The following is a 10,292-nucleotide window of genomic DNA, read 5'->3' as shown; positions in this document are numbered from 1 at the left end:
GCACAGAGAGGTGGGCAGCATTTCCTTAACAATTTTTTAAAAAGTTGACCACATCTGTTCCAGATTGGGCACTGGCTCAGGCAAAATTTCTGCTGAAATTAAACTGTCCATTGAAAACTGCGAGCTTTTTAACTTGTTGAAGGCATGCAGGCTCAAGGTCTTATTTGTGTACTTGGCTTTCTCTTTTACGTTCAGTGTCACCAGATGCTTGAGTCATGTTTACTCTGTAATTTAGGATATGACGTGATGATTTGATATCCTCCTTACAGTAGCTTAGACTAAACTGACCGATTCGTCACAAAGCTGTAAACCAAGCATGTCCTATTTAATATTAATTCCTCTGTAAACAAATTACTACAATTAGGAGCATAACAAAGCAGCAGAAATGTAGCACTTTAAAGACTAACAAAATGATTTATTCGGTGATGAGCTTTGGTGGGACAGACCCACTTCTTCACATCAGTACAATTATGAGCGTGTTCATCCTAGATTAAAAATGGCTAAATATTATAGAATAAAAGTTGTGTCCTAGTAGTTCCTGAACGCTTTTCAGCTGCGGGTTAATAATAAATAATCTTTAATATTAAATACAAGGCTTTGGCATCTAACTCTGGAAGAAATGAGCCCAAACAGTCATGTTCAGATCTATAACTGAAAATCTGTACAATGTAGGTGTATTTTGGATTGGGGATTTTAGTTCAGCCTATGACAGAAACAGCCAAACATTTTAATCTTAGGTTCACCAATGTTCAGGGGCAATAGTTCTGAGCTTGTATTTGAACACATCATTTGTCAAGAAGAGGGGATCTTGGCTTCTTGAGGTTTAGGCTTCTCGCCTATGAGTACTGGCTAATGTGTCCCATTTTATTTCAGTGCACTCAAAAGAGCTTTTCCTTTATATAGTTCTCTTTGCCAGCAGTACCTGATCAGATCACCTCCTGAGAATGGCATAAGTAATTTGAAGACTGGAAATAGAAGCACCTCCCCTAGGACCATTTTCAACTTTGGTGGGGGTCTTGTTTAATATGTTAATTGAAAATAGTTGTTTGCTACATGAAGGCTACGTCTACACGTGCCCCAAACTTCGAAATGGCCATGCAAATGGCCATTTCGAAGTTTACTAATGAAGCGCTGAAATGCATATTCAGTGCTTCATTAGCATGCGGGCGGCAGCGGCGCTTCGAAATTGCCGCCGCTTGCCGCCGCACGTCTCGTCCAGATGGGGCTCCTTTTCGAAAGGACCCCGCCTACTTCGAAGTCCCCTTATTCCCACAAGCTGATGGGAATAAGAGGACTTCGAAGTAGGCGGGGTCCTTTTGAAAAGGAGCCCCGTCGGGACGAGCCGCGCGGCAGCACACGGCGTCAATTTTGAAGCGCCGCTGCTGCCCGCATGCTAATGAAGCGCTGAATATGCATTTCAGCGCTTCATTAGTAAACTTCGAAATGGCCATTTGCATGGCCATTTCGAAGTTTGGGGCACGTGTAGACACGGCCGAAGTGTGCCAAATGCAGGGAATTTCCTGGATGTGAGGGAAAGGCCATCTTCCTTTGTCACTTCGCCTGAAATGCTTTAGTAATCTGTGCCCTCCACACAATGCAAGTCTTATCTAATCCGTTTTTACAAGGTTTTCCCACCTGATCCCACAGTGACCACAAGTCATGACCTCATAACCAGTTACATAAAACAGTCTTCATTCCATCTCCCGCTGAGGACAAATGGCATTTATGCCATTGTTATCAGTAAGAACAGGTTTGAACAAAGACCGACAGTACCAAATTGTTAATTCTGTTCAACAACATACAACTTATCAGCTTTACTCTTCAGATATCAAGAGATATTTGGGAGAGAGGCTAGGTCACCATATCCATCAGGAGGTGAGCTGGTAGAGCACACACTCCATGCAAAATAAGCCAGAGTTCTGATCATGTGATCACAGTGATGATATAAAATGCGCTGCCATCTTCTTGTTAAAACAGTTAGGAGGATGAAGACTGTTTTCTTCTACAGTGCATCTCAGTTTTGTTGATCTACTTCCCCACAACTACCACATTCAAGAACTGACCTTGCCCACAGGTTGGCTATCAACATGTTTAAGATGGTATAGAGGACTGCTGTGCTTTTTTATTTTCATTGACTACATAAGAACAGATCCATGTTGGGAAGCAGATCTCAAACTGCAGTGAGTACATCTGCAGGCTCTTAGAACTGTTTAGCCCAGTGTCATTAGTAGCCAGGTGAAAAAGGAAAATTAATGAGAACCAGAACAAACTCTGATCATGAAATCATGTTGTACCAATACAATCTACTGGTTGTCATTGCGCTACATGACATTCAGTGAGATCAAAACGAATTACAGGTGAATGGCAAGAGTTTGGCAGGCTGGGTTTAGATAAGAAATCTAAGTTTTGATTATCTGATCTGTTTTGGTCTGAAAACCTTGTGAGAGTAAGGTTTTCCCCCATGAAATTTTCAGTACTTTTTTATTTCCACAAAGTTGGAAATACTTCCATTTCCAAACCCTAAGGAAACCGAAAAGTGTAAAAATGCATGAAATGTAAAAAGCAAGACTTACTTTTAAATGCAAAGGTTTGGTTTACAAGTTTTTGCGCCAATGTCTGGGATATTTTTCTCCTTAATTGAAATCAGCTCACCTATAATTAGTTATGAAATTTTAGTAACTCAACTATACAGGACAGGTAAAACAGATCACATGTTATAGAGTAAGTTAGAAAATTAGTTACCATTGCAATCATATATCTCTAGAAAACAAACTGAAAAATCATTTACAGTTTGTTTTTGTTTTTATTTTAATTTGGCAGAACACAATGGTGATCTCTAACTTTACCAGCAGCTAAAATTTGGAAAGCTGCTAGAGCATTAGGAAACATTTCTCAAATGTGAATATGCTCACTGGAGCACAAAGCCACTGGATGGCAAACAGCATTGTTCCGGATGACTCGTTTACAGAAATGGTGATTCAACAGATCATCGTGAATCTGGTCCCTTCTTGCAGTCAGGATGAATAGCACAGTCAGAGCTGGCAAAACTTATACCAACACAACTTCAGTGAGGTCATTGCCTATGTATGTGACACTTTCACTTGGAACACGGCAGAGACTGATTTGAATGGCACAGTTTGAGTCAAGAGAGCTGGGCTCTTGTTGTGGTTTATTTGTCGTTTTAAAGGTGCACTATGAACCCTCTGGTTCCAAATGCAAAGCCACCCTTCAGCATATGTCAGGCACAGCTAAACATCCAAATCTGGACCTTCGAAGTATTTTTCTAATTAGTCTCTCTTTCTCTCTCCCTCTCTCTCTGATATGCACCTTCGTAGGGGGGTGTGTCTGAGCACACAAGATGTGTGTGTATAACAAAACAGCCTGTTACTGCAACTTACACTAATGGAAGCAAGACATTGAATTACTGAGGTGCTATTCTGCCCATAACTCATTCCAGTGTTCCCATACATAAAGTATGACATGATTTGGGAAGAATAAAGAGCCTGATCCAAAGCCCATTGACTTCAGCAGGCTTTAGACCAGGCCTTTTCTGTTCCCACACAGGTCAGAATACATAACAACATGTGTTACAGCATTTTCAGCTGCCTTACTTTGGATAGTTAAAGATTTAAAAAAAGGGAGTCAGCTTTAGTTGTTTTTTTCCTTAAGTAAAGTTACCAAATTCCAACTGTAATAATATTAACTTAGAAAATTCTTCTGTGGAGATGCAGACCCCCGGAATAGTTTTAGGGTGGCTACTACCACCAGGTCAGCATGTGAGAGGTGATATTTGCCATTACAAATTATAGAAGTGTTTCATTTACAACTCTCACAATACGGTCATCAGAAAAGAAAACAATGGCACTACTGTGTTGGCTGTTTTTGCTGCTGGAATTCATCCCTTCTGACTTAAGAGACAGAGATTTAAGCTATAAAGACTCTCCAATTATTCAAGACACCTTCTTTGGTCCCTTTCTTATTTCTTAATTGCATCTTCCATTTGACATTAATAACAACATGACATAATCTGCATGCATTTCTACCGCAACCACCAATAAGTGCATGATCTAAAGGAGAGCTCTGTGTAGCTCAAAAGTTTGTCTCTCTTTCTCTCTGACCAACAGAAGTTGGTCCCATAAAAGATATTACCTCACCTAGCTTGTCTCTCCAGTAGCCTGGGACTGACACGGCTGTAACAACACTGCATACACTTAATGCATAAGACTTTTTTTTTTTTTTTAAATGTCTCACATAGGAATGTTAAGAACTGGCTATGTTTCCATGTAAACTGCAAAAAAAACCTAACCTTGAGAAACTGAACTGACAGTAATATAAGCAGGTACGGACTCTGCTGCTGAAAAATCCCCCGGTCCCTTTGACTAGCCTACGTCTGGTACTATGATTAGGAGAGCTATTTCTCAAGTATAATACACAACTGGAAAGGGCTGGATTTCTTCAGGGAGTCACTTCTCAGCCTGATTTGAGGTTTATGATAAAAGATCTATCCAGATTTTCTGATATTTTTCAGGGAGCAAATCTCCACTAGACTTCTTGGCCTACATTACATGCTTTCTATTTATTTCTCTTAGTCTACATTGGAATGGTATGTAATGTTTTTTTACCCAAATAAGGTACATGCTTTCTTCTCTTCATTCACATAAGACCCTACTTTACGGTAGATTGGCTTCTCCCTTTTGTCCCCCATAACTGGAAAAAAAATGCCAGTACCATGGTCCTGGGGCAAGACCATCAGGAGACGTGGGTTCTAGGCCTAGTTCTGCTACTGAGTTGCTGTAACCTTGGACAAGTCACTTCCCCTCCCTGTGCCTACTTCCATACCTGCAACAAGTGCAGTAAAATAAATTAATAAAATAGAGGGATACCCATTTGAGGTATATGGATGAACACCACATAGGGCTGTGCCAAGTATTATTGTCCTCTTCAGCTAATTACTGGTATTAAAAATATGCGGGCTGAAAAAATGTCTGGTGTACAGTATATATGTGGGCAGCTTTTTTCCTATTGTAATGAATAACATGTTTGGTTGGGAGCTTGGGGCTAGTATCAAAGCCCAACAGTTTAACATATACCATTAAACACAAATGCTTCCTCTCCATAAGGAAGCTCTTAGCACTCACACATGTTGTTCCTACTGTTCTGTTCTAATAAAGTACAAATTTAAATTAGTAACACCTCAGCTAACCGATGGGGTACAGGAAAACGAAAGGGTATGTACACCGCTCCCCTTTCTCAGGCAAAATGCCTTCAGTGGGAAACAGTATTCTTAGTCTTCTGCTGTGACAGTGCTTTTTATGCTGCTCTCAAAAGCATCCTTGTAGGGTACAGAATTCCTAAACTACATTGCCCCCAACCCCAATTTCTCTCCTCTAACTGAACACATTTTTTTAGCATAGGCCATAGCAAAGATAACATGATGACTCAGAAATCTGTCATTCACGCTGCCTGAACCAGAGGAAGAAAGCATTACACCTTTGACAACCAATCCCTGGAAGCAACATCCATGTTGTTGCAATTGCTCTCCACAGTGCTCACTGATGAATTCTAGGGTTTACCCTGTTCCCAATCACACCAGCACCTAAAACATTGCTTTCTGAGATTTGAATATATTGCTGGCAAGAAAATCAATTCAAGTGATAAGATGTATAATAGTTTAAGAGCTATTACACATCTTTAAAACCCCAGTAGTAGTATCTTCCTGTAATAGGTCTAGTCTGATATGAAAAATCTGCCTCCCACAAGAGGCTTCTGCTGTGATTACCTTACAAAATATGTAAAAAACAAACCAAACCCCCCCACCCCCCCGCAAAAAATAACTTTCTCTGTGAGAAATAAAAATAAATCCTAGTGCAAATATAAAGCTCTGTAAACCCGGTCCTATGAGAATCTATGGTTAGTAAACGGCAGTTAAAGCAGATGTATCCTCTCACAGAGAGAGCTCACATCATAGTCTCCACAATGACGTGAGTTGGCTTAATCAGTCCGCCACTAGGAGTTCCGTTGGGGCAGAACGAGGAGTTGCTTTCTGTGTCTTTGGCCCACTGAGTCACTTCCCTAGGGGCAGCCACCGCTTTTATTCTCTGAAAGGGAGCAGAGAAACGGCCAAGGGTTAGATAAGTGGTCACATCCAGCCTAAGAGTCTAGAAAAGTATAGGGGGTCTGAAAATAGTGTTCTCACCAAACAATCCTGAGCATCTTATGAAGGGCTTAGTCCTGTAGCCACTTATCTACAAGCACAGTGCTTCCTGCCCTGAGCAGCTCCAGGGATGTGACCAATTAATCTGAGACACTGTCAGGGAGACCACGGTCATCATTACCATTAAACCCAGTATCTGAAAGAGCCTAGGCCAGGGGTCAGCACCCTTGCTGAGGTGGCGTGCTGCAATTTAACCTTTTGAATGCTATGATACTTTTTAAAGTCTCTAATAGTCATACTTAAAAACATCTTCATTAATGAATTAAGATGCATCACTTTACTGTTTAGTGCAAGAGCTGGAGTGGGAGAGAATGGAAGAGAGAGAGCAGCGTACATTTAGGATTAGCAGAGGCATACTTGCATGGAGGGAGGAGGGGCTGAGCTCCTGCCTCATGTACCAGTGAAAGTCGGCTTGCATACTGCTCTTGGCATGAGTGCCGGGAGTTGTTGACCCTACACTAGGCTACTAGGAACTAGGATACTAGCTGAGACCAGCTGTCAACTTAGTCCAGTATTTTGATTCCAAGAATGACTGGGCCCTGATGCAAAACAAGCTGCCCAGTAAGGAGCTTTCGGTCTTCTCCGCCTCAGGTTGTAACTGGTCTATGTTCTGAAGCATAAGGATCTATATTCCCCTGAAGTTAGGCTGAATCCCATCTAATGTAACTAAGGATCAGCTTACTAGCCATGTAAAAGGCCAGTCTATTTTTGAGCCCTTGGCCTCAATCAGAGAATGAAACTCAGTATCTCTTGAGATCAGGAAAAAAAAGTCTTAGTATTTCAAGAAAAGTTGTGAAATTACCACCATTAGCGAGAGGTTTTTTCAAGGCTAAAGTTGGCCATCAAATATTCAGGGATATTGGAAGGATAATGGAACCTGTAGCAGTCCCATGTGAGAGTGGTCTACATGACCTATTATGGTCTTTCCAGCCCTAAAAGTTTAGTGAAGGGCCTCACTGGCTGAGAAGTCAGGCTGTCTGACTATACACAAGTTGAATTTCAGTGTTGTTGCAGCGCCTCCCATTCATGTGTTCTCTTCTCACTGTGTTGAAGGCAAGCCTGCTTTAAACAGGGTAGTTCATTGGCAAGCTGCAAGCTTTCTTCTAGTTCTCAGTTCACAAAACTTGAACTAACTGGCATTTGACAAGTGGTTAACGCCTCTTGTCCCTACAGTGGTCTTAAAAGGCAGCTTTGGCTATTTTTAGAACAGAGGATGAGAACGAGGGCCAAAATGTAAATGCCCAACAAAATGTCCTAGTCAGCACTTAACAGACCATTAAAACTTGGAGCAAAAAAAAATTCAAGTGTATGACTGTATTCTGGGAAAAGCTACTTTCTTTCTTTAGTAAAACAAGCAGAGTTTGAAGTGAAGCTGCAGAAACACAGTGCAGGGCAAACAGAAAAATGTGTTTGACATTGTTTTGAGATGCACTAAGCATGTATCTGCTAGACGTAGGACAAAGCTTGAAAGTTCAGAGCTGAAGCCAAGTTTCCCCTAACTCTGGGAGCAGTTGGAGCCAGCGTTTCATTTCGTTCATTTCAGAGCAAAGAGCCAAAACGTTCAGAAAAGCACTGTCCTAAAATTTGTGAGTTTAGTTTTGAGGAGTTTTAAAATTTTGAGGAGTAAGGGGACTTTGAAGATGCCCCAGCACTTGGAAGTCCTGGCAGGTGCGCAGTGGCTAGACACGTGCCGGTACTTCCAAGTTTAAAACTTCGGAGTTGCTAGGGGGCGGGGCAAATTTGCTTAATGAAGTGCTGCCTATGCACGGCACCACTTCATTAGTAAACTCCGAACAGCCTCATTACCATCCTTTCTTCGAAGGAAGGTCATAGTGTAGACACAGCCAAAGACTGGTGATGTGAAAAGTGCTTCTTTATAAGCTGTTAAAACTGAGATGTTCGACTCTGCCCTACCAAGAGCCCAATGTCAGATTTCTAAGGGTTGTGATTATTTTGCACAAAATGGATCAGAATGCAACCAGCCAATCTTTTATACAGAAGGCAATTTTACAAAGACTGCATGTCACAGCATGCCATGCTCCATCTTTAGCAGATGAAGAAGAAAGCCAGCAGATTTTCCTCCTGTATGAAAGACATACATGTGGGCCATACTGTACCTCTCCAGGGTGCCTTGCTTAAGCCACTGCATATTAAAATGACTTACCTGGAGCCATATCAATAAAGCAGATAAAAGGCAAATGGCCACCTACTCAAGCCCTCGTTTTTTCCTTAAATGGTAAACTTTTCGCTGTGTTATATGCGCGTGCGCGCGCGCGCGCACACACACACACACACACACACACACATGCACACACTCTCACAAAAGTAACCATCCACCCACACCCCATGCAGCCATTCTTACCTCAATAAGTGAGCCGTCTGACTGTAGAATGCGGATGATCATCACTAATGGGATGCAGACCATAGAGGAAAGAGCAAGAGCCCAACCCAGGCCGATGGCCCAGTCAGGATAGGTGTAGACTTTGTTGTAGGTGAGCGGTGTATATTTGACCAGAGAAAAGATAAAGCACCCCTGGGAAGAAGGGAAAACAAAACACGAAGAAAGATTATAGAATAGGTCCAGCACAATCCGGTCTGACAACATCCACGATCTGGCATGATTTTAGTTTGCCAGACGGCCAGTAGTGAAAGGTGTTGCCAAGTTTCCCACAGTTCCATAAGGTTTGTTTACTGTCAGCAGTCCTGGCTCTCAGTCTTCTGTGCTGTTACTTAGCAATAATTTACCCTCTAAATGTTCAGTAAATAGCAGAACAGAGTTCAACTTGTCCTCCAGCATAAAGTTGCTTTATTTCAGCACTGCTTATTTGGCCAGGGAAGGATATAATGCTATTGCCCCCTGCAAAATTAGGAAAATGACATTTCTGCAACCAATACAGACAGGTTTTGTGCTACCATTTCTGTGGTGTTCCACCTTCTTGGAAGCTCTTTAAACCAAACAGGTGCTTAATCATGAGGCAGACTGTCATAAACCCAGTGAGTCAGATTTGCACTGCACCATACAGCACTGGCTAACTGCCAGAGTCCTATCCTCTCATACAGTGATCTCAGTGTACACCCATTGATGGGGTTCTAAGGCTACACTACACTCGGGGTTCGTCTTCCTCAGTTTCATTTCATGAGTCTAGTAGGGACGCATGAAATTGGCGGCTAAAATTTCCAGTGATACCATCTTCCCTGAGCTTGCTCAAGTCTCTGACAGTCCAAGTGCTGACTAGTTTGTGCAAGCCCCATCCACACAGAGAAACTGAGCACAGGGTCAGGTACCTGAAATTAGAATAGGGAGCCTATTTCTTGTGTGCTCGCTGTTTCTGTATCCTCCTCCCATCCCGCCGGTCCCCAGACAATGTAGAGGATGAAGCTGTCTAATTCTGATACAGAGGAAACGAAGCTGGAGGGGAAAACAGATTCAGACAGGAAGCCTAGTGAGACTGGAACTGGATGTGGGGAGAGACACTGTAACTGGGAGACAGAGGAGGAAATTGGGGTTTGGAACTGTGGAGACCCTAGAATAGGCTGAGCCATGAACCAAGGATAGGGCGCTAGTGGGTAAGAAGGGGAAGCTGGGAAAGGTTGGGTGGGAAGACTGGTACTGGAAACCAATGAGGGAAATAGGTGGGGTATGAACATTGAAACTGGACCACGAGCTATGAGAGAGAACCAAATGGACAGAGGCACAGGCAACTGTTACTGGATGAGAAGGCAGAGCGTTTACAACCTAAGTGTACCCCTGTGGTCCTTTGGGAAAGTCATCCTTACAGGAAAATAAGCAGCTGAAGTTGGAAGGACAAACGTGTAAGATGAGAATTAATGTGCTTCAGTCCTTACTATGCAAAGAAGGGGCGTGATTACAATCCAGCTCCATTTCATCCAGGGACCAGGTCTGTATCCAATCATATCTTCAATGGCATCATAAATATTATCAGCGCCTGGAATACACAGTCACTTGGTGATTTTGTGAAGAAAAGAACCTTATCAGGAGCCTGTATATGAAAGCCATTTAGAGTAGAACCTCCGTAACCAAGTGGTATGGTACTAATACAATTGCACAGATGGGGCT

At 42.3% G+C, this 10,292-nt stretch overlaps 1 protein-coding gene across 4 annotated transcripts in view; it reads right to left on the bottom strand.

The window, feature by feature from the left end:
- Window positions 1–5,809: 5,809 nt before the first annotated feature.
- Window positions 5,810–10,292, bottom strand: part of SLC6A6 (solute carrier family 6 member 6) — a 76,355-nt gene continuing 71,872 nt past the window's right edge. For 3 of the 4 annotated variants that reach the window (XM_075005365.1, XM_075005366.1, XM_075005367.1), the window contains 3 exons: window positions 10,061–10,161; window positions 8,577–8,747; window positions 5,810–6,098 (listed from right to left, as the gene is read on the bottom strand). In XM_075005365.1, the coding sequence (XP_074861466.1) occupies window positions 5,958–6,098; window positions 8,577–8,747; window positions 10,061–10,161 (413 nt within the window). In that variant the 3' untranslated portion in view covers window positions 5,810–5,957. Of the gene's footprint in view, window positions 6,099–8,576; window positions 8,748–9,499; window positions 9,624–10,060; window positions 10,162–10,292 lie in introns of all 4 variants that reach the window. The other variant, XR_012646981.1, reaches the window with a different exon arrangement.

Source organism: Carettochelys insculpta, chromosome 11, assembly GCF_033958435.1.
Source record: "Carettochelys insculpta isolate YL-2023 chromosome 11, ASM3395843v1, whole genome shotgun sequence".
NCBI classification, from domain to species: domain Eukaryota; kingdom Metazoa; phylum Chordata; order Testudines; family Carettochelyidae; genus Carettochelys; species Carettochelys insculpta.
The sequence above is the reverse complement of the archived record's forward strand: the minus strand, read 5'-3'. Positions and strand labels throughout refer to the sequence as shown.